The 24,151-nt window shown below is 43.7% G+C and overlaps 1 protein-coding gene across 4 annotated transcripts in view; it reads left to right on the top strand.

Annotated features, from left to right (window-relative positions):
- NEK1 (NIMA related kinase 1) overlaps nucleotides 1-24,151 on the top strand; it is a 2,768,493-nt gene that overhangs the window by 2,651,710 nt on the left and 92,632 nt on the right. For all 4 annotated transcript variants that reach the window (XM_069631399.1, XM_069631400.1, XM_069631397.1 and 1 more), the window contains 2 exons: nucleotides 4,830-5,056; nucleotides 5,628-5,761. In XM_069631399.1, coding sequence (XP_069487500.1) covers nucleotides 4,830-5,056; nucleotides 5,628-5,761 — 361 coding nt within the window. The remainder of the gene's footprint in view (nucleotides 1-4,829; nucleotides 5,057-5,627; nucleotides 5,762-24,151) is intronic.

Genomic DNA, 24,151 nt, shown 5'->3' with positions numbered 1-24,151 from the left:
TCTCCACAGGAATTGCACCTTTAAGGAGGATTATGAAAATCAAGCCTTTGCCTTGGCGAACAGGTTCAGTGAAAAGAGGATATCCCCGGAAGATCATAAAACATTCAGCCAAACGGGACAGGTTTACCGATAGGGAGACCTTGCTCAATGTGGGCACTAAAGACAAAAACTGTGACCGATTAGTATGTTACCAATAAAATAAAAAAGCACTGAAGTCTGGTCATAGCCATGGGCTGTTTATAGGGGCCTCTGCTCTTTGCATTTAAGAAAGGTAAGAATATCAGGGGCCGATTGGTCCACTCCCGATTCAGCTCTAAACATTCAGGTCCTATCCAAAACACGCAAGAGGCCTCCTGGGAACGAAAAACAGACCCCATTCAGGGGCACCACCCATATGTTCATTGCAATGTTTGTTGTTTGACCCAGAAGACCATTGATTTTTTTTAAAGGAGACTTCAAATGGAGTATCACCAATTTTACAAACTGCAATTCAAGCATCATAGTTTATGCCATCAGTTGTCGCTGTGACATTATTTACATTGGTATGACAAATAGAAAAGTATCCATCCGAATAAATTAACACCGGAGCAGAATCCATAATGAGGAGCTTCAAGCTCCTTTGGTACATCATTTCCAGATGATGAATCATGGCCCTGATGACTTTAAATGATTTGTCTTAGATCAAGTAAAAACCAAACAAGTTCAGCCATTCCACCACAATCCAGCACTTTAATTTAGAACAGATGTGGCTTTTTAGATAAAGAACTCTCGAAACTGGCCTTGATGAAGATATACATTGGGCCACCGTGTTGGAGGCATGATTAATCTCTCTTGTGTGCAGTAGTTCCCTTTTCTTTGAAATGCATCACATATGGGTATTGTGGTTTACATCTCACAATTCCCGCTGGATAGATTATCCAGGCCACCAAGTTGGTTCAGCCTCCAATTGCACTAAGAGATGCATATGTGTTTTTCTCTGTGATCTACATGCTTTAGAAACAGTGAGGCCGGTGCATGCTCCTGGAGCATGTTATTTTTAATGTTATTTTTACTGTTCAGCTTCTTGCAATTGCAGAATAAATTATACTTTGGTGACCAACCAGATGGAGTTGTGCAAATTCACCCAACATCTGATGCTATGTGACAGTTATCTTCATTACTACAATAAGACGGCTTGTTATTATTGACCTTACTGAATTCAGCCAAACAATCATATTGGCATTCCCTCACTGCATTTTGAATACACACATTTTTTTTATCTCGCGTACTACGGTTGTCATCAAAATGTAACAGTGAGTGTTGCCCGAACAACAATTCCACTCCTGTTTAAAATGGCTCTGACACGTTTTATTGATCCTGCATGAGCACCTTGTGACATGCCTGGTGAGCGTAATGTTTGATGCTTGCTAAGCGCACTCATTTGGGGTGGAGTTTATCTCCCATATCAACAACAAATATAAGCAGCACGTGAATAGCGTTTTTGTCGAGCGTTCATGGGTGCTGCTGAGAGGACGCCACAGCCACAGCACAGTGCAGCCGAGCTTGCAGCTGCTATTATATTAACTGGTAAGCCTTTGTCTCATGGACGACCTGCAAACGTTCGGTTCCTTTTTGAGCTGTGAATGAGCATATACAGTTCAGTGGGGCCATGTTTATTGTATGACGACCACCCATGCTAACATACCTTAATTTAAAATCCCACTTGCAAATGCTGTGAAATTATACAGTTAAGTGGGGCACATCTTAATGCAATCATAGCCCATTTTAAAAAAATCACAAAAATGCTGTTACTATATTTTTGATTGCAGAATGCCAGCACTGCCCTGCTTATAAAAATGACAGGCCGCTATTTGCTCCGATGGAAGAGATCATAATCTAGATTTCGATTTAGAGGGAATACATGTAGCAAGGGGAGCATGTTGGTGATATTTTTGCTTTGTTTGCCATATATATCAATGCTGTATATTAATGATGCAGGTACCCATACAGGCATTAGCAGTCAATGCCATTCATTATATATGTATTATATATTTATTATTTTATTTTCTCCTCTTGTCATACAGATGGAAACTGAGGGCATTATTTGGACCTAAACAAGACAGCATAACTGTCTTTCTTAAGAGGGATGTTGGTCCATGTTCAATGTCTGAAACCATTGCATAGAGGCTTTGCTTGAAACCTCAACATACGGTAACATCAACCTTTCAATGGCTATCAGTTGTGAAGTTACAATGATTCATATTGTTGTTGTAACACTAAGGCAATCTTTTCTTTTTTGATATTTTCTATACTGTTTGTGAAGACAGAATCTTGTTCTCCTGTGCAACCGGGGCGCCTACCCAGCAGCGCGTCCCTGTGCTCAGTTGTGCTACCCGTTGATGGGACAACTGGAGTGTTTTGTCCCCTTTGACAAGGTGGGACTTTTTCATTATTAAATAAATGAATAGCGAAGACATTTCATTAGATTAAAACACTTTTGAACTTTTCCTATATTTTTTCACTTATAGGACTGCACTCACCTTGTGTATCCAACTTTTTCTGTCGCCCTCTAATGACAGCTTGGCCTACTAAATATCTAAGGCCCATCGCCGAAACTCTAACAGGCCAATATGAAATAACATCTGTTCATTTAAATGACTACTAATTAACATTCTAAGCCCTAGTCATGCAGTTGAGTGCTGCTCCAAAGGCTTAACTACTGTTTTGGGCAAGTTGTTTTCCAATTAAGATTGCGTGGCTGGAATAAAAGCAGTCAACTTGTTTTGTAGATATTGGAATTGTTTTTGTTTGCATTAAATTGTGTTATTTACCCTTTATGCCGTTCAGCACATAATTGTTTATTGCGATTTGTGTTGTGTGTGTGCAATTGGTGAATCCAGTAGGTTGTGAGTATGAGTGAGGATGTGTGATTAGGTGTGATTGAATATGATTGAATATATGAGACTGCAATTTTAATTGACTTTGTATGACCCATGCTGTCATGTAACGATGCACTTTACTGTTTTCCTTTTTACTATTATAAAAATAAAAATTAATAATGTTTGAATCAAATCACCTTGAGTGATGTTAAATCAAGATAAATCACTTGGTGACATAGAAATATGGTATGGGAGATTGGTGTTTGTGTTTTTGTGTTGGATCTCCACGTTCTCCCTACCTAGAAAATCATAAAAGTGGAGGAACTCAGGTTTTTGCTTGTGCCATGCGGGTGGGTGCCATCTTGTGAGCTACGCTCTGGTCCGAACTGGAGCTTTGCACAGGAATACCATCTGACCAGAGGAGCTTCAGCCGCTAAAAATGCTGCTCCATATGCCTGCAGGGTTCAGTCCTTCACACACGCCCCATGAGCTCTCACAAGCAGGGCGTAACGCAGGCTTTGGCGGGCAGGCTTTGGTGGTGATCGCCAGGCTCCGTAGCTCACAGGGAAAGCCACGCCTTGCCCCCACAAACCTCTAACTCCCCCCTCACCGCCACCACACTACAATTGATGCCGGGGAATATCAATGTAGATGAGGAATCTTTGTGGGGAGAATCCATAGACAGAACCTTACCTGACCAGTAAGTAATTTTTCTTTTCAATGAATTCTCGTCCCACAGACTCCTTATGTCCTGCCATCCTACCCCAACATTATTATAGTTTCAAGCAAGAGATTACACTATTTATTCAATCTAATATTTTCCTTGGTGTGATGTTTCTCAGCTGTCGAGCACAGGGGAAACAATGGAATGACTGAGGGCATGGGGCATGGTATGTTCTGCTTATCAGATGATGGTTTCGCAGCCAGGATCATAGAAGTGGACAATTGAAGATGATTGACTATGAGCTACCTTGGGCACCCTGCTGTAAAGTTTCATAGGGCAACTGCCTCTGTGGGGTAAATATCAAGATGAGGAATCTGTGGGAGGAGAATCCATCAGAAAAAACATTACGTGGTAAATATGTTTAATGTTTCAAACTTGCTGGAATTTCCAACAGCCCCGTCTAAAAATCTCCACTAAACCACTATCTGTGTGTCCAATCTCAAACATTTTTCAAGGAAATGAATATCTGGCTTTTTTCTTCTCACACCAGCATCTACCCGGACCCAATCAAGCATCATAATGTGCCTTGAGGTGTACAAGTATGTTAGAGATCTGTTGACAAGGCATTTATAAACCAATCCCTAGAATGTGTCCTGAAAAGCATTTATAGGTATTCCTATTCATCCTTCCCTGTGTTGCTAACTGGAAATAATCGGCACAATATTTCCGATACAAGTCTTCACATATGCTACATCTCTGTTTCTGATGCACATCTTCCAAGTGAAACTGTTCTAATTCTTCTTTAGTATTACAGTAGTTGGCTTCTATAAATTGCTTCCTGTGACCAAATCTGATGGCGGAAAAAAGTTATCTAAAGAAGGTGCCTCCTTGAAGGGTTACTGTGGGAGGCTCGTCGATATACGAGTCCCAATACGGAATCCCCATACGCTGGTGCCCTTTTTTAGACTTCAAAATAGTGATATATATCAACCCAATCTCTAGATACAGACTTATGGACAGCGAATGAATCTGAAATTGATATCAAGATGTAACGCTACTTTTACTTTGGATTTAAACCTATCAAGCTGCTAAAGTACTTACTTTTAACTCATGTTTTTCTTCTTTAAAATGTGCATCATGAAAATGCTCCATAATTGTATGCTACTAATCAAGAAGGTAAGAGAAGGTTTGGGCCAAACAAGAAATGTTTAGCATTTATGTATTGCTCAAGCTCATTGAAAATTACAGTATTTCACATTGGTAGCCATTGGTGTGCGAGAGGTTTAATAGGTGTTACTTTATCATAGTATGTTTGGGGAAACAGACAGAGATTTACAGGCGCTACAGGCATCAATGGAGCAATTATTACGTGAGCAGCCAAGTGAGGAATTTGGTGAGCTGGAGGAGGCTGGCTCCGGTCCTGCGCCACAAGTTGGGAGATTGGAGCCTGCACTTACGAATGGCGTGGAGTTAGAGGAGGATGAGGAGAATCTTCCCAGCAGTGAAAGTGCACTTAATGAAGATTGGCAGTCAGGTATGATTTTAAATTCTGCTTTTTGTAATTTGCTGATATATTGCAGCCCTTTGTTATGTATTCTTCTTTGTACCAGCCACCCTCTGGATTTCATGCTTGGCCCTTTTCCCCTCTGATGGGTTTTGGGTCTGTTAGCAAATGACAGCTGGGTTCAATGTAGAGTTAACAATCCAAACGTATTCTGCAACTGTCAGTGGAACAGACTGATTACCAATGTACAGTGATGGGACGTGGCAATTAAAATGCCCACAGAAGAAAAGGATGCACACAATTGTTAAGACAAAGCAATTGTATACACCACCATGTTGCCTCCTCGAACCCTTTTCTTTAGCTTTTTTGGAGCAGTACTTTGAAAAAACACTCCCACAAAAGTCTAAGGCATACCATTACAATGATATAAGCATGCATTGTATAGTTGCTTAGCACATTAATACCTGCATTCCTAACAGTCCGAATAAGCAGGTTTATTTGACTTGCAGTTTTCCATATGTATTATGGCACGTTGTCCCAGAAATGCTGGCTTTTATGGTAATTCCCAAAGTACCAATGCGTCACCTTCCTTTTCTTGCAGATGACAGTGACGGCGATGCTCCTAGTCAATGTGATGATGGTGATAGTGTCTTTTGTCATCTGGAAGAGCTTCGATTTAACCTGGAGCAGGAGATAGGCTTCGAGAAATTTATAGAGGTTTACAATAAAATCAAGGTTTGTAAAAATTCATAACATGGTTGTCTGTTTGCACGGCCCTTTGTCTTGAAGTAGTTGGAACTCTTTTTCGTTGACTGTGGCAATGGATTTCCATATTAAAAATGTTCTTTGTAACCAGTACTACTTAGTCTCTGATCCATCCCAGCTGCAAATGTCACTTAACTGTTGCGTACCGGAATTTGTTGCGCCAGGGGGAGAATGGTGCCTTTAATAATGCCACTGCCGGATTTCCCTTTTTTGTTTCCAGGGCTTAACTCCTTTACTCTTCTCCCTTTCCCCACTCTCTCCAACCCTCTAAACTCTACCCCCCACCCCACCCCACTACACAGGTGGTAAGAGTTTAGAGGGTTGGAGAGAGTGGGGAAAGGGAGAAGAGTTAAGCTGGTTAAGCCCTGGGAAAAAATGGGAAATCCGCCAGTGGCATTATTAGAACCCCCCTCTGCCAACTACACAGCTGGTAAGAGTTTCAAGCGCCCCTTCATTTATTGCCCACCAGAATAATCACGTAGTATGGTCTACCCAGAATTTGATGTTGGGATTCATTGGACTTCTTTGCACCCCTCAAAATCTTATCCCATGTTAGCAGTCATTCAGTTTCATTGGATTGCATTGTTTTACAGATTACCCATCTTGATAGATCATCCCCTCAACATCAGCTGCTCAGAGAATTTCAATAGGGGGAACACTGCAGCTTGACAGACTCCTCGACTCGCTCATGCCTCAACCGCATCTTACCTCAAATCAGGACGTGACGTTGGCCATCGTACATATAGCGTGCAGTACACCCCATACTTCAGTTCTTTTATATCACACGCACATGCTCAGCACACTGTTCAGAATATGGTTTGTTGAAACAGCAATTCTTTTGAGGATCTCTAAGTCGGGGCATAAGCCTTCAGGATTCAGGCACTGCTGTGACTGTAGCTCTAAAATGTCCATCACAGACCCACGCAAACTTTACATGTGGTGTCTGGAAATTGATCACTATATGGAGCAGTGCAACTCGTGTCAGTCGATAAACCTGAAGGCCTTGAGGCAAACACTTGTCCAAATTAGCGCTAGAGAGGCCCCTTCTAAGTCGCCCTTCCAGGTCGACCACTAAATCCTTGGGAGTTGATACTGAGGATTGCACCCCCAAGAGAAAAGATGAGGGAAGTTAGGTGGCATAAGAGATTAAAGAGGACCCACTCTCGCAGTGAGTCCCATCCTTCCTTGTCATCATCCCACAAGAAGAAGAAGAAGAAGAGCCAGCACAGGCCCGGTTCAGATTCTTCGGAGGGGAGGGGTAAATCTTATCCCTCCAAGGGGGAACCTAGAGAGGTATAGGAGGAGTTTAAGCAGCAAATGCTGCAGCTATTCGAAAAAGGCTGCGGCAGGTACGGCCTCGATGCTAGCAGCACGACCATCAATGACCATGCCTGGAGTCACCATCGTGAAGGCTTTGAGGAAAGGTTATACACTCTTGAGTTTGACCTCTTTCAAACTAATGAAGGGGCTGGCTTCAATGCAGCCTACATTGGAGGCACCGAGCACAAGCACATAGGCCGGGATTCCCCCTTCTAGGTCGGCTTCGACACAAGACCGGGGCTATTCTCTTGAGTCCAGGGTGCATTTCAAGCTCTTGCAGGCTAATTTTGATGAAGAAGGGGACTCGATTCTCTTTGGGATGGAGCCTTTGTCGGACGCAGGGTTTGATCATGCATTGGACTTGATGTCCAACCAAGCGTAGCTCATGGAGCTGGCTGCGAACTTGCATGACACGAGTGTGCTGGATATGTCTCCCATCGGCCCTGCAGTGGGCTTTGCCATATGCGCACCCAAATGCCCATATCGGAAGGTGATAGAAAAGGTGGTTGTCACCCTAGGCACCCCATCAAGGCCTTTACAGCAGTCCAAGCTCATAAACAAAGGGCTGCAATAAGAGAGGGCCCTGCTGTTGAACATAGCAATAGCAGATCTAATCAAAACACTATGACAACACCCGTGCTCAAAATCGGTGCTCAGCAGTGAGCTTCCACCAAAATTACAAGCTGGCTAGAGGTGATCTACCTTTCCTCTCCATGTACCCAACCCCATAGGGCCTTGAACAAGCACCTGAGGAAGGACAATAGAGATGGTGATGGCATGGAGATTCTCCAGGCTCTGCAATCCCAGGACTGGTTGGTGGTGTTGGACCTTCAGGACACCCACATTCATGTACCGATCCATCTGAAGCCGCCTGGCGCTGAGAGTGGCCGGCTAGCTCTGACAGATTTTTGCACTATCCCTCTGAGAGAAATGTCCTGATCCCGATGGACAACACGGTAACCATAGAATACCTCAACAAGTAAGATGATATGTGTGGTCACTGGTCCTGTGCTGAGAGACCATGCAGTTTTTGTTCTGGTTACTAGCGATCAAGATCTTGATCTCTGTGGCTTATGTAGCAGGGACAGAGAACGGGTTTGCTAATGCTCTGAGCAGGCAGAGCACGGTTTCCCATGAGCGGGAGATCTCTCCAGAGGTCATATCTGAAATCTTCACTGTAAAGAGTGCAGGGGAATATCTGTTCTTCTGCCCTCTTTATGGTTGGTACACAGGGCACAGAGCACCCCGGCCATGGTTCTCTGTATGGTAGCTTGGACAAGCAACCAATTCTTAAGCTCTCAGGAGGTAATGCAGGCTGCGTGAGTCCCCAAGCCAGGGGAGGACTGGCAGCATTTGGCCTGGGGGAAAGTTTACTTTTCTGGCCCTTTGTGCAATGGCCCAAGCCCACGGCGTAGTGGCCTCAACTTCCAGAACAAGGACTCTCAGTACCAATCTCTCCCTCTCCCACACATTCTCAAGTATATATAGTAGACATTACTTTCCTTTTATAAAACATATTTTTCAGTTTCGTTTATGGTTTCTTAGGGACACATACCCATTGAAATCCTCCCACTTATCAAACATAGTACAATTGTTTCACCAGAATAATATAATTGGTGAAATGGAAATGCTGGTGGTTTTAGCTCAGTTTTCAATGTGTTGCAGATTGTAGTTTGACAGCAGACTAAATCTCCTCTCATCTGTAGTTTTAGAAAAAGGTAAAGAGGCGGCAAAGCTAGAGAGTTCATTGGTAGAGCAGAGCCATTGCTGAACCAGGGGGTCGCGGTTTGCTCTCCTAGTCAAACATGAGCGGCATGGCAAAAGACCTGTACCTTACTTTATGCCTCCCCAGCCCACAACACAAAATCCATACCTGCGCCCTGTGTACCCAACCTCACAACATAAGACATTTACAGAGTAAAACCAAATGGTATAAACCCATTTGAGTGAGACTTTCTATACAGGTAGTTAAGGAAAATAAGGCAAAGTGATGAAAAGTGATTTGCTCAGGATCACATAATGGATGAAGTGTGGAAGATGGGAATTTGAACCATGTATTCCTGGTTCCACAGCTTCCAATTCAGAAAGCAGGGTAGAGTTCATCTTCTCCTATTCCATCTTCAATATTAGAAACAAAAACAATATTCCCGCAAAGTTGTTATTCAAGGGATAAACTAGTATACTGTTCAATAAATCTGGTTTTCAAAGCACCAATGTATCTGCAATGGGGGAAGCCTAATAATCACCGGTATCCCGAGGCAAATACATCATAGAAACAGACTGATTATGAAAATGTACTATAATTATATTCTTAGTCTGTACAATTGTGTGTACTTTCAAATCACCAAAAGACATGATAAAGCAAGCTTAAAAAATATAACATAAGTAGTAATTGAAACAAATGTTCATAAAAACAAGCATGCATTACTTAGTTAGATAAAAGAAAGGGGGTCAAGCCAGTCCTACAATTGGGTGCAATGGCATGCAGGTCAGATATATAGATCTCGGCAGCACTCAATTGGCTGACCTACCATTCCAGATGTCTAGCTCCGTCTCAATAACCCTATCTTTCTTACCAATCATCTTCCAGTGTCCTTCCCTTACACCACATTGTCAATGCCCCAGTTTCTTACAATTAACTTTCAGACCTCTGTTCCACTTTTGCTCCAAACTTTAACTGTTAATTCAATCCCCTTCCCTTGCATGCACCTCCTGCCTTATAGTTTGATAATAGACCACCTTGATTTGACAGTCATCCTCTGCCATATACAAGAGCCATGCTAGAGGGTCTTGCTGGTAAATGTGACTGTGGGGTCTGCACTTGGATAATTCAGAGCAAAAGACGGCGAGGGGACATGGCTTCTTTTGTGCTCCCAAGTTGCATTTTCTTGGAAAGTCGGCTGCATATTTCAATTTACGGAAGCAGAGAGAACTGCACGGACAGTACTCTTTGAATCTGTTGATGGAACGGGAGCAGAAGCAGCTTATTATATTTGTCTATTTTCAAATAAGGTGAAGTGTGTGTGTGTGTGTGTGTGTGTTTCAGTCTCTGTGACTTAGTTATGTGGTTGAGTGTATTTGTGACAGTGTAAAGTATAGGTGGAAGGATGTATCTGTGTTCATGTGACTTGGTATCTATATATCTGAATCTGGTGTTGATTTGCATGTGTTTTTTTTGTTGGTCACATAAGAGAAGTGTGTTCTGGACAAGACAACGGAAAAATAATCACATACTTATGGGGAAAGTCAGAGTTGAGTGGTAACAGTGAAATAGTCATTATTTGGAAAAAACTGTTTTTTACCATCCACCCAATTCAGGGTTTGATCATATACCAGCAGTGGTATTTTAGATGTGCTTTTTGCAGAAAGCCCAACTATTTTTACCTCTACCTTTTAAAAATTGAGGTCAAAAATCCAAACTGGCCCCACATAAAAAAAAAGTAAAATCTTTCTTTTTACAAAATGGAAACACTGGTGCTTCCCTTCAATAGAGTGAACAAAGTTTTTACAAATGGCCATGTTGAGGAGGTAAATGGGCGGGCATCTTGGATTGCCTCCTCTCACCACCTTACCCATATAATGCATAGAAGGGACAGAATTGATCCTTTTGTGCATAAAGAAAATCAACAGTAGTTATATAATCCATTTCCGCCTTCACATTGATGCTGCTAATGGTTGAGAAAATGTTTAAAAAAACCATTGTACATTACCGCCATCCAAGCTGGTATTTCTGAAATAGCACTGGAGGTATTCTAGAAATACCACATGAACACAATGGCGATCAAGACATTCAGCAGAATGTAGGGTTAGCATATGTAGAGAATCAAACCAAGGACAAACACTAATGAGATATGGACCTTTACTTCCTTGGCAAGTAAACCGGGTCGGCTTAAGGTACGATCAAGTGGTGTGCCCGCCCAGGGGGAAAAAAAATATAGGGCACACAGCATCACCCCTTACGCCGGCCGTGTCAATCTTTTTGAAGTCGGGGTACACCAGACTTCAAAGTAATCTTTTAGTTGCATCGCGGTGCTGCAAAGCGATGTGCTGCAACTAGAACGTTACTTCCTGTCTGACCCCACTGCGCATGACAGGAATCGAGTTTCCTGTCTGCGTAGTGGAGGTTCGAGATTGGGAGACCTTCCAGGCGAAGGCCGACTTGGTCCGTTCCCTACCAGTTAAGAACAAAACATTTGTGTGTGTGCGCAAGCGCGCAAGGAGGTGCATGTGAATTTGTGCTGAATGTTTATGATGTATGTGTGCATGCAAGGATGTGTGTAATGGATCATGTAATGTGTGTCTGTGAGTGAGCAAGTGTAGTATGGTTGCACAAGTGAATGGTTTGAGTAAATGAGGGAGGAAATGTTGTGTATGGATGTGGCTTACTGTGACATGATTGTTAATTCTGGGTATCTATGATAAATCAAACATGGCATCTGCTTGCTTTATCATCAGTGTCCAGAATTAAAAGCAATGCCACAGTAAGAAAGGGCTAGACTGGCTGCCCCAAAATGCCAGTCATACCTTTCTCACCATGGCATGATGTTTAATTCTGGGCATCTATGATAACGCAAGCATGGTGTATGTTATTACTGGGCTAGACTGGAATTTTGGGGCAGTAGGTTTAGCTTTCATACTGTGGCATGACTTTTAATGAACCCAATATTGCTTTTTAAAACATTTTTTATTATGGCATGGCATGGCATTTTATTCTGGGCCAACTATGCATGCAGGACCAGGATGGTGGGGGGTGCACCCAAAAATCTCTCACAGCCTACCGGGAGACCTGGAGCCGGCACGGCAAGTAGACTGCACGATAGGCTGCTTTTGATTGTAACAGACCAATGGTGTATGGGCATCATGGGCACAGAATCTGTTATTTAAATGCATACATTGCCACTGGACGGTATGAACATGCTACTGAAGCTTAGACCCCTCTCACTCACTGTGGACGCCTGTGTGGCTATCCAGGCACATCTATAACATTTCTGAAATCAAGACTTCTACCTTGCCCCGTTTTCAGAGAATCTGAGCAGGCTTTGCAGCTCTCAGTTCTGTTGTGGCAGGCCAGATTCTGAAGGATTTCATCTTTTTCAACCATTCTTTTTACATTGTGGAGCTCTGGTCCATGGGGCAACAGTCTGGCCAGCCTGGCGATCACAACAGCTTCTTTATATAAAATAAGGTTCAGTAAAATAAATACATATAAATAATGACACTTTGTACTCAAGCAGTTCTATTCAAATAATAGGAAATATCTATACACTCTATGTGGTACCACACTAGACTTAAATTCAGTAGAAATGCACCAACTGCTGACAGATTTCAACAGGCATGTAAATTCTTAAATATGGTGAACTGTCATAGATCAATGAAGAAAGGCAGGTTAGTTTCGGAACATACGCAGTATACTTACATGAGACTCAAATAGTATTACTGTGTAAGGATCCCTGCACCTGGGCAACCTGTAATGGAAATTTTAGGGAGTACCTTATCTTGTCTTTTACAACCCAGTCCAAAAAGGCTCATTAATGATCTGCTTTGTTTTTGCAGGTTTTACCACCCCAATGTACCTGAGATGCCACAGGAGAACAGGATCCAAGATGACTCTGGGACCCCTGGATGTCCCCTGAGGCTGCAGGATGCTCTTTCTCGTCACAGTACCTTTGGTGCCTTGGCAGGCGAAGTGGCAGAGTTTGTCTTCACTCGACGGGACCCCTGAAGAATGGACAGCCTTTGCAAGAAGGAATCGTGGGGATGCCGAGGCCAAGTGAAAGGGGAACCAAGTACTTTCTGAAAGGCAGCAGTTTCGGTCTTCGCAGTGGTCTCTGTTGGACGGGTTTTTCTCCGATCGTAGAAAGTCCTAGGAAGCTGAAACTGGCTGTGGACTGCAAAAAGGCCAGGCTGAAGAAGATAAGACTCCTGGGGACCTTGGATGCCTTTCTGTGGTGAAGGTTGTTAGGCAGAATCCTGTGCAGTGCCCTTAGGGACCACTACACACAATTAAGACCACAGGTGGCAATACAAGTTTTACCTTTGGTACAAGCCTGTACTATTATGTTAAAGTGGTAGCAGTAGCGGAGCAGCCAGGATTATCTCAAGAATATATGAGCAGTAGCGGAGATTACACAAAGGGACCACATTTACTGTGACTCAAGCAAACATTGACTCAAGGTTTCATGTAAAAAATATAAGTACATTTATTTTTAAACCCTTTGTTATGAACATGACACTTCTATTAAATTCAAAAACCACACGTAAAATACACTACAACTAACCAATTCACTTTGTACGGTATACTTCAAGTTAAGTACCCTGTGTTTTAGCGGACCGGTGTTGTGAAACAAAAGACGTTATACACTTGCGATCACTTTTTGACAGTAATGACAGTTCGGTCTTACTAAAGAAATGCGTATCCGCAGCAAGAAATGTTACTGGGGCAAAAACACACTTAGCACCTGAGATACCCAGAGAGAGTTGGGGGCAAAAATCATAAGCAATACTTTTGTCAAGGCAGACAGAACCAGAGAACACTCTTAGACAGAAATTCAAAAGTCAATAGGCCGGAGCTAGTGTCAAGTGGAACCGGGTTACTGTTGTCGAGGATCACACAGTCGGATAGTTCACGATTCAACGTAGCCAGGAGTACTTGGATATTGTCAACAGAGGAAGCAAAAGTTATAAGAAGGAGGGAAGACAAGGGCAAGCCTTGCAGGCAATTCAACCAAATTCTTCGAGCAGAACACAGTACATTATTCAATGAAGAAGCTGGTGCCACAGCAGTTGTTCCTGGTAATTTCCTGCAGACCCTCGGTTCCTGGAGCTTTGTTCTGAAGGAGGACGTCTGGAGGGGTCTGCACCACACAGGGATGAACCCGGCAGCAGCAACAGTGAATAAAAGGTGCGCTCCTTAAAAACAGGAGAGGCTCTTCAGGTGGCAATCCGGTCCACTACAGCAGTGTGCAGCGATTTCGACCACAAAGAGGATCCTCTGGCTGTAGAAGATGAGCTGGTTATCCCCATCAAGCTCAAGGGAAGAAGACTCCGGGCTTGATCTTCTCTGGTCGTCGAAGGGTAGATAGCTCAGGACTGGAGCAGGGCTTCACCGGGACGGGATAGTTGCAGCAGTCAACTTCTTCTCCGCTTCTCTTCGCTTCCTTGTAGTTCCAGTGGCGACTCTGACTTCTAGCCCAAGAAACCTGCCTTTTATGCAAAAATCCCTCATTCACACAGCCTGGCAGTCAATCACACACTTGGGTTTCCTAGGATACCCTGTGCAGGGGGTGACTACACCCCTCCCTCACATTCAGCCCACCTAGACACCCAGGCGCCTAGAGGAGGGCTTCTTGGCAGAAGGCCGCCAAAAGACAGTGAACAAAATAGGCAAACCTGGTTTGCCGCACAAAGTAAAACACAAGAAGGATTTCAACAGAAAGAAATGGGGAATAAACCCGACCCGAGCCAAAAGAAAAAGTATTTGGTCAAGCGGGTTAAAGTTCGAGGCTAATATAAAAACAATACCATGTTTATATAGTATAATCGAGGTAGAAAAGTTAGGGTAGATACCACTGCCACCAACCAAGTCTAAATGTTAAGAGTGAAACAATGCTCTCGGAGGTACAGATAAAAAGGGATACGGAGTAACCCTTTCCAGTACTCCATGTAAGATGGGGTGTACTGGATCTTTGGTTAAATGACTAAGTAAAGTTAATGGCAACTTTACCCTTTTCTGGGGGACAGTAGTCAGCCTCAGAAATGGAGTCGGTCGGAAGCCTAAAAGACAACCCTGTGTCACTGCACTGAAGATGCTGTGTAACACACAAAAGAAGGGTACTACTGAAGTGGTGTACTCCAGAGTCCACAATCACAAAAACAGGTAGAAGACACATGGCAAAACATGGGTAAGAGTGGGGGAAAAGCTCACACTCTTACCAAGTGAGAAAAGTAAACTCTAGAAATCCAGCAAAGCTGCTGGGGAACTCACTAGGTGAGGGAAATTAGCCATAAAATGAGAATTCTCCCTAACAAAGGGTGCAGCAGCAGAAGTAGGTGTTGGGTTTAAGAATTTTGCAGTTCACCGACCATTGTATCGTCGGTGCTGCAGCACAGACCTGTGGATGACTTCTGGCGACCTGGACTGGACCACTGGTCTGGACTATGGACCCTCCTGTCGTCGTCTTTGAGTTTTGGTAGTGGGAAACCTACTGGCGGACCGTCCTCTGCACATGGTCAGCTGTCATGGCAAGGATGTCCCTTCAAGGATTCTCAAGAGATCTGAACTTTCCCAGCTGTGGGTGTCAAGCAGCACTATGCCAGGGTACCCCTTTTCTGGGCGGTAGACGGCAATCCGGCTTCCAGCTGTAACAAACACTTCTCCGGACCCTGGGTGACACAACTGGACTTCTTCGACTCAAGATGTCCAAACATTCCACTTCTGAACTTATGAAAACCCTTTCTCTGGCCGGCAGTAGCAGGTGCACGATGGTCCCTCGTAGCTTGGGAAGAGGTCTCCTACCCATTTCCTCTCTTGGGTCAGTCCTTGGAAGAACATAGCAGCTTTTGGATTACTTGAAGAAAATCTAGCAGCAGGCTTCTTTCTGCAGGTATGCTCCAGGGAACCGCTTCTTCTTGCTTCGACTTCAGCTTCTGGACAAATTGGTGTTTGAGAGGTCCCCCACTATACACATTTGGTCTCCATTCACTCGGGGTGAGCCAGGTTCAGCAGCCAATCATTCACAAGTGCATTCATGCAGGAAGGCAGCCAATCGAGTTTACAGGCACTCAGGCCATTCACTTCACCCAGACACCCATAACACAGAATGTGGGCTGTGTTGGAGTTAGCGCCCAGCCTTTTAGTATACTACACTGCATTCACTCCAGTTTCAGGCAGGACTGTCTCAGCATTGTCATACAACCAAAACCAGACACCCACAACACAGAATGTGAGTTCACTTCAAACTACATTCATACAGGTTCCCCCGACTCCACAACATAGAGCTCCTGAGCAGCCACTAGTCAGTCTGACAGGAGGCAGCCCCAGAGCCATATATGGTATTTTCCACCAACAGCCAGTCACGAAGAAAGGGACAGATTCAGGGCTTCCCATGACTTTGGGAAACGAGGTAAAAGGGAATAGAAACCAAGAGACTACAGTGTGCATCTTGCTTTTGTTCAGGAATACATGAATTCCTATGGCCGGGCCTGGGTGTAAAGCCACTGCCAAGTCAGCATGTAGCTGCCACCAGCCCATACCCTGCTCTGTGGGTAACACACAGGTGCCGAAAACACACACATAAGGTGTAGAAGGGTGTACCCCCACCCATGGGTCCCATAAGGGTATCCCATGGGTGGTGTTCACCAAAAGGAAACCAGGAAGAGCTGCACTGCCAAAGGCCCAGAATGGACCTCAGTGGCAAACAACATTCAGAAAACACACACAAAGAAGTGGTAGGACAAGGACTAGGAGGCCCTGTCCCTCCAAAAGGCATTTCCAGCATCACATTCACCCTTTTGAGAACACCTTTAATAAACCAGTTTGCAACGAAGGACAACGCAAGATTCAGGGAATTTCCTTGAGGGAGTCATTGGAGGACGCTCTCTTGGTGTATTTGTCTCCAACCTCCACTGTGCCATTGTGTTCCCTCCAAACCCAATCATCCTGTGGTTTCTCCAGAGGTTGAAGAGGTGCTGGGCTTGCCTGGTCCTAATCACCTCGGACTGGGTGAGGAGGACGTAGTACCCAGACCATCTGGAATTGGCAGTTTGCCCACCTTGCCAGCTTCCTCAGAGGCTGGACCTATTCTGCCAGTCGGAAGGACTGGCGCTTCACCCAAACCCATCGTCTCTAAACCTGCATGTGTGGCTTTTCAGAGGCTGAGGCATGAAGATTGGGACCTGACTGGTGAGGTTTTAAAGATACTGCTTGCTGCATGCAGGCATTTGACCAGGCCTATCTATGTGTGCAGATGGAGAAGAGTCAAATCATGTTGTAAAGACATGAGTGCAAACCCTTTGTCATGCCCCAATATCAGTGGTCATTGAATTTTATTTTTATCTATGGCCAGGCTGGTTTACAAATGGGTATCATAAAGTGTTAGCTAGCTGCCTTATCACTGTTCATGAGATCTCCTGAACAAGTTTCCTTTTTCCACATCCCAATTGTGGCCCAGTTTTTTAAAGACCTTGTAAGTGTTTCATCCAACGCCATTTGTTATTCCAGCTTGGGACCTTAACTTTGTTTTTTCTTTCCTGATGGTGTTTCCTTTTGAGCCTTTACATTCCATATTGATTAGGCTACTCATGCTCTAGATGTTTTTGATGACCATCACATAAGATAAGCGGCCTGTGAGTGAACTCCAGGCACTCTCGTGTAAGGCGCACTTTCTTAGTGTTTTAAAGAGAATGTTTTTCTGAATGTTCGGCCGAGGTTCTTTCCGAAGTGCCAAAATGTCATTCTCAGAGTATCTAGCTACCGGTTTTCTTCCCACCACCCTGACCCATTCAAGGAGGAGAGTCATAATAGGCTGGACCCCAAGGGGCCGCTTAGTTTCTATCGGGCCAGAACAGCCTCTTTCCCGCGGGATGATCAGCTGTTTTTTGCATTCTCTCAATTCAGGTTGGAATCAATGAGCAGACGATCGCTCATTTGGATCCTTGTGAGCATTTTAGAGTGTTATGGGAGGGCAGTAAAGGAAATTCCACTGGGACTCGGGGCTCACTGCTAGGTGTCTGGCAGTCGAGGTAGCATTGACTATCGACATTTTCCGAGCAGATGACTCTGATGGGGTGATCTATCAAGATGAGAAATCTGTGGGACAAGAATCCATAGAAAACTATTACCGGTAAGTAATTTCTCCAATAGTTAGTAAATGGTGAGTAGCTGAGGAGAAGGCTGGCAGTTAAAAAGTCAGCATCCACAATCATAGGATTGCATAGGCATCAAGCTTTATATTTTGGGAATTTGTCACCTTTCCACAGTGGAGGTGTGAAGAACCTGAGGGCATCCTCGCTTCTAGGTGGCCAGGGAAAGGCCATCGCTCTTGGATCTCGACCCTGGGGGTGGATATGCGAGGGAGGATCACCTGGGTGGAGGGACTTTCCGGAGTGGGGAGAGGATGTCTTTGAGTGATACATGGCATTCTCCTTTCCCTTGTCAGAATGAGCCCTTCCCCTACCTTTGTAGGTTATTGTCAGAAATGACATCTTTCTTACACACAAAACGTTCCACAACCATTTCACTTTGACTGGGACGAGGAGGAGTCGACCGAGTTTTGCACACTTCCATTCATTCAAACCACTTTGGTACTGAGACGAGGATGAGGACTGTGGAGGAATACCATTGCAATAGTCAGTCATGTCCAGCTAATAGGCTTAATTGTGGTCAGGCAACTAAAGTAAAGGACTTGAACCTGCAACCACTTAACAGGCCCCAGGTGCATAAAATGAGAGACCACCACGGAAGGGACCTTCCTGGAGAGCAGAACACGGCTGGCAGACGTGGGGCAGACTGGAGAGGGACCGGCAGGATGGACGCTTCGTGCAGCAGAAGGATGACAGAAGCTGGGGCCTCCGTGAGAGGCTCGAGACACCTGCAGTACCCCTTGCCTTATATCCACAGCCAGAGCTGTGGGACACTGAAGGTTCCCAAGCACAGCAGGCTGCTAGCAGCAAGGTTCAAAGACGGTGAGCGCTGCTTGCCAGGCTCCCGCGAAGCAGAAGCAGAGCGAAAGGAAGCCAGGAAGGAGGAAAAAGACGCCCTGAGGAGTGGCTGCTTACCGGTGAGTGTAAAGAAGGAAACACTCATACAGGGGTGCTCCAGGGGCTTTGAGCTTGAATATGTTAATGCGAACGAATTGAAAACTAAAACAGTTTGTTTTGGAAACCAAATTGAGGGTTTTTGAATGCCTAACAAGCTGCAAAGTGTTATTAGCACTTTACGAGTACAACAAGTAATATTGATTAACGGACTAAAGGAGCGATATGATGAGCATATGAGAATACAGAACAAGTGATGAAAAGCAAGCGATGAGCACTTATCAATAATGTGAAAGCAACCTGGTGGAAAAGGATGAGTGATATGTTAAAAATAAACACCAGACAAAACAAAAAAGAGGAAGTCAAAATGGAGTACCTTAACCCTTTTGGTGTGGGTGCTAAGGTGAAGCAGAGTAATCTAGACCTGCATATTGTGGATAGAGAATGGGAAGCAAAAGAAAGCAGTTGGAACCAGTACACTGGTGAGATATTCCCAATCTAACATCTTTAACATGAAAGTCACGGTTAACGCGAAAACGAAAAAGATACACTAAAATTGCACACATCGCACTGGAAATAAAACAGTGAGGTGAAAAGCTAGCAGGGAGACAAAGGAACGAATCACCCATAAGTATTTCAATTTAAGGAAGAAATGCCGAACTACAATATTCCTGAACCCGGAGGATATGATTAATGAAAAGGGTCGCCTAAAAGGCATATAACTTTAGTTATATAGATAAAATAATGGATTACCCATTAAAATGTAATTTGAAGAAAGAAATACAGAATTGGTTAAGAAAAAAGGAGCTTGTTGTATCTTTGTCACCATAGCAACGAGCGCTGACTCAGAATAGGAGTAAAGCACTGCAAAGCGCGTACAAATTACGTAGTCTCTTTAGTTACAATTTGAAACACAGGAGACCTGTAATGCGATAACAATGCACGACCGAGCGAGGAGCTTGGTAAGCGAGAAATTTGCTATTTCAAGAGAAAAGGGTAAGAAATCCTTTAATAGTAGTCGATTTTCTGATTAATGTAACTAAATCACTATCCTAACATACAGGTACTTTGGGCCTTATGAGTTGGGCGGTAAACCAGCAGTATCACTGCGGGTTACCACCTGCACTAATAGCATTACCGCCAACCGGTCCGGCGCTATTAGCGCCGGATCAAGGGTTGGCCAGTAACTGTAATTCCCCATTTCCCATTCTGTCTATTGGACCCAATGGGGAATTTCTGGCACAATTAGCTAATAGAGCGATGCTAATTGCACCAGAAAATTTGAATTCTTCTGACACATTTAGCTTGGATCTGGGGGGAAATGCTGCCAGACTCGTGATTGGGCGGACACTTAAATGCGGCGGTAATAGCGGTACTGCCGCATTTAAGGGTTACCGCCCAACTCGTGATGAGGCTGGTTGTCTTTTTTGTCTACAGTGAAGGCATAGAATCAGCCTAGTCTGAATTTATTTGACTGCCGTTTACACAGTGAGTTAAATGGAATTGTGAAAAACACTGTAGCAGCACAGTGATTAAATAATGAAATCTAAACCAACCTCGTAAGAATATGTTAAATGTTACACTCCCTTGGTTTGTCCTCTTTCAGTAGAGACAAGGGAGAAGTAGACTGACCACTCAACTGTACTATTTAAAGAAAACACAGTGTGAACGAATACAATAAGGAATTGAAATAGTAACCTGAATATGCTGCAAACATTATATTTGTCTAAAGTTGGGAGAATGTGAGTACTGATGCAGTTCACAGAAAGCAATTGATTAATAAAAGGGATTTCATCTCCCATTATCAAATAATAAAAACTCATGGTGTAACTAAAATGTACCAAGCAGAACGGTGTAAATTTAAACCGAGACATATGGTCGTTGCAGACAATCACAATATTGACAAAATAGTTCAGGAAATGAAGAACTAGTAATCAATAGAAGCCAACAAGAGAACACCGATGTAAAGAATCTGTCAAATAATAGCAAAGGCTATAGAAAGAAAGGACGGACTTGAGGGATTAAAGGATAGTTCCGGGACTTTTTTTTTATTGTTCCTATGGTTCGGCCATGTGTTTTTAAGCATAAATCGGTAGATCGTAGAAAACTTTCCTATGGACCTTACCCGACTTTTCGTCCATTAACGCACTCGAAATCAGCCGCCATTTTCTGATAATCCTATCATTTCCCCCCATCGCCCTGGCTCACCTGCTTTTGCGGCACTAAATCAAATCCCCCGCCCCTGAAACAGACTTGATCAAAACATTCATATTCCCCGCCTCTATCCGTGACGTGACTGAGCTGCGTAGGCAAACGCGCCCAGGCGTCTTCTACGCGACTCCACACAGAACCAGGAAATCAACACAGATGAGCTCACACAACACGGCGCGCCACAATTGGGAATATGAAACTGTACTTTTAAATTAAACCGCAAGATTGTAAATTTGGTAAAGTACATTTATTTGACATCAAATGTTTTGAGGATATACAGCGATTTGCATTTTTATTTGCTCACGTTCCAAAAAGTTCGTTTTTGAGGCACACAATGTTCCTTTGCTGTACACAGGGTCTTAGATCATCTCACAATACAGCGCCACAATTCGGAATATGAAACTGTGGTTTAAAAGCAAACGGCAAGATTGTACATTTGGCAAAGTACATTTATTTGACATCAAATGTTTTGAGAATATTCAGCGATTTGCATTTTTATTTGCTCACGTTCCAAAAAGTTCGTTTTTGAGGCACACGATGTTCCTTTGCTGTACACAGGGTCTTAGATCATCTCACAATACAGCGCCACAATTCGGAATATGAAACTGTGGTTTAAAAGCAAACGGCAAGATTGTACATTTGGCAAAGTACAATTATTTGACATCAAATGTTTTGAGAATATTCAGCGATTTGAATATTCAGCGGTCGCACTGATAATCGCATGGCTGTTCCAACAACGAGGCACTAGGCCACCACAACGGTATGTATGTTGCATCTAGCCGTTAGTACCGCGTAAGGGCATACTTGTACTTGGCGATCGTCCCATAAAATGGTCAGGGTGGTAACGTTGTTCACGCGGAGAAGCAACTGGCGGTTGAAAAACCCATCCGCCGGTGTCTGGTACTCGTGACACAGACAATAATGGATGATGTACCTGTTTGACAAACATAAAAAATGAAGTTAGTCTCACCATCAGATCTTTATTAAAATTATTCATTTTATATATTAGGTCGGGAAATTATTTCATAGCTAGGACAGTGCAACTGGGTATTATACGTCAAGGGGGGGCTGTAGGATACTGAGACAGTCCCCCAGTGCCGGGGTTGACAGGGAGGCAGTGCAGGTGGAGAGTGGAAGGGCCCAGGACCGAGGTCGCAGACAGTGGACCAGTTGTAGCAGGGGAGAGGGAGAGAGAAAGCAGAAGCAAAGAGGAAGGTTTTGAGGTGCTTCCGTAAAAGGAGATGGTTCTCCTCAAGATAGTGCGCGGTACAAAACAATATGCCACATAGAACGAACAAGTACAACTTAACCCGTCTTTAAAGCTACTGTATAGTAATTAAATTGCGGTATAAACTCATCTAAAGAGTTACTTACATTATATTTGCATTTTCCATTGTGTCTGTGCGTAGGGCAGCCCCGAAATACCACTCCTTCTATGCCGACGTTATTTCTTCTAATGAACGAACATGAAATGGCTTTCGTTTCTGAAATTATATTCATTATCGTTTCTTACGTTATTGCCCCACACCCCCAAAAAGAAGTCTTTCGGGATGGTCCCGGCCTGTCAAGGTCAAATAACAATAGAACCTTATACTGAGTCGTGGGCCGTTCCGGCACCCGAGCAAAAAATCAAAGCAGCTGACCTTCACTTTGAACGAGCACACATTCCTAGTTAGCTACATTCAGTGTAAGGCCATCTCACAGGACTTGAAATTTACACTCCATCTTTGCATTTCCATCTTTGCAGCCCCAGAGAACCATAAATACGGAGACATTCTATATTTTTTGAAAAATGTTTTATATTACTGTTTGGTTGGATAGACACATTGCATGTACACTGAGCAATCACTTTTATTTACACATTACATAGATACACATATTCAATGGGCCTGCGACATGAGGAGACTCGAGAGAACAGACAATCAAATTACAATCATTTAAACCGTGATGTGTATTTCTCAATGAGCTCTTCTTTAGGTGGACATGGAACAGAGGCAATGTTGGGTGGCAATGCAGTTGTCCCCTGCACAGGTTCGTTCACAACTCCATTTATGTGCCTATCTAGGACGTCAACAATAAGTCTCTCAATAAACTCATATTGCATATCCTCAAACACTGGTTTGATCACCCATTGTTTACTTCTTTTAGTGAAGGCCTTATTGTAACGAAGCGTCCCTAAAGTTCCGGTCGTCCTACTTTGTTGACGGCCAACATTATGGTTATGTGCCAAGACCGCTAGAAGAGTCCGATTTATCATGCCCTCCATGCCAAAATGCAATCGTTTTGGCCTGTACTTTAGGCACATATTGTGGAACACCTCCAAATCTCCTGTGTGGCAGAATTCCGTGAGTCCCCTCAAATCTCTTGTTATAGTTTTATCAAATACAATCTTTTCAATGGCTTTGTGAGTGGGTGATGAAGGAATCAACCACTTCTTCTTCCGTGCCTCCTCTCTGGACAAATGGCCATGTTCACAATTGTGGAAATGTTGGTTTGTGTTCCAACGGTGAACGTTTGTACAGTGTAGCATTACTGACCGCCATTTTCCCAGTAGAATTTCCAACGACCCTCCACATGTTTTTGAGCTCCACCAAAGATGGTTGCTGATTGACTTGGACCACTGTGAAATACCTTGCATATCTTTTTTTTTTACCTGCAGCCGACATTTTTTTATTGATTGTTTTTGCAAGATGCCAAACGTCAAATTGGTGATTTATATTTTTGTACTCTTCTCTCATTGTCTTGCCAATTGAAACGTGTCTGTCCGTGGCTATCAGGTCGATCACCATTCCCCGCGATTGTAGTTCTTGCAATGATGCTACAAAGCCAACTTTCTCCATGGCCACTGAGGATGTACTTTGTGACACCTGCACGACCACCGAACTCACAATTTTCTTACTTTCCATGTCCTGAAAGTGGTAGGTGCAGTACTTGGCTGAAAATCCTGGGCTGTCGCACTGTCCATCACCGGCTAGCCTGAACCGTTTGCCCGCGAATGCACTATCAATAGACATTTTTTCCATTCTCCAAGCTTCGCTAATGGCTGGAAATAGATAATCGGTTTGGTATTTGTAG

This window comes from Ambystoma mexicanum, chromosome 6q (assembly GCF_040938575.1).
Source record: "Ambystoma mexicanum isolate Mex_15411 chromosome 6q, UKY_AmexF1_1, whole genome shotgun sequence".
NCBI lineage: Eukaryota > Metazoa > Chordata > Amphibia > Caudata > Ambystomatidae > Ambystoma > Ambystoma mexicanum.
This window is presented reverse-complemented; position numbering and strand designations above follow the sequence as displayed.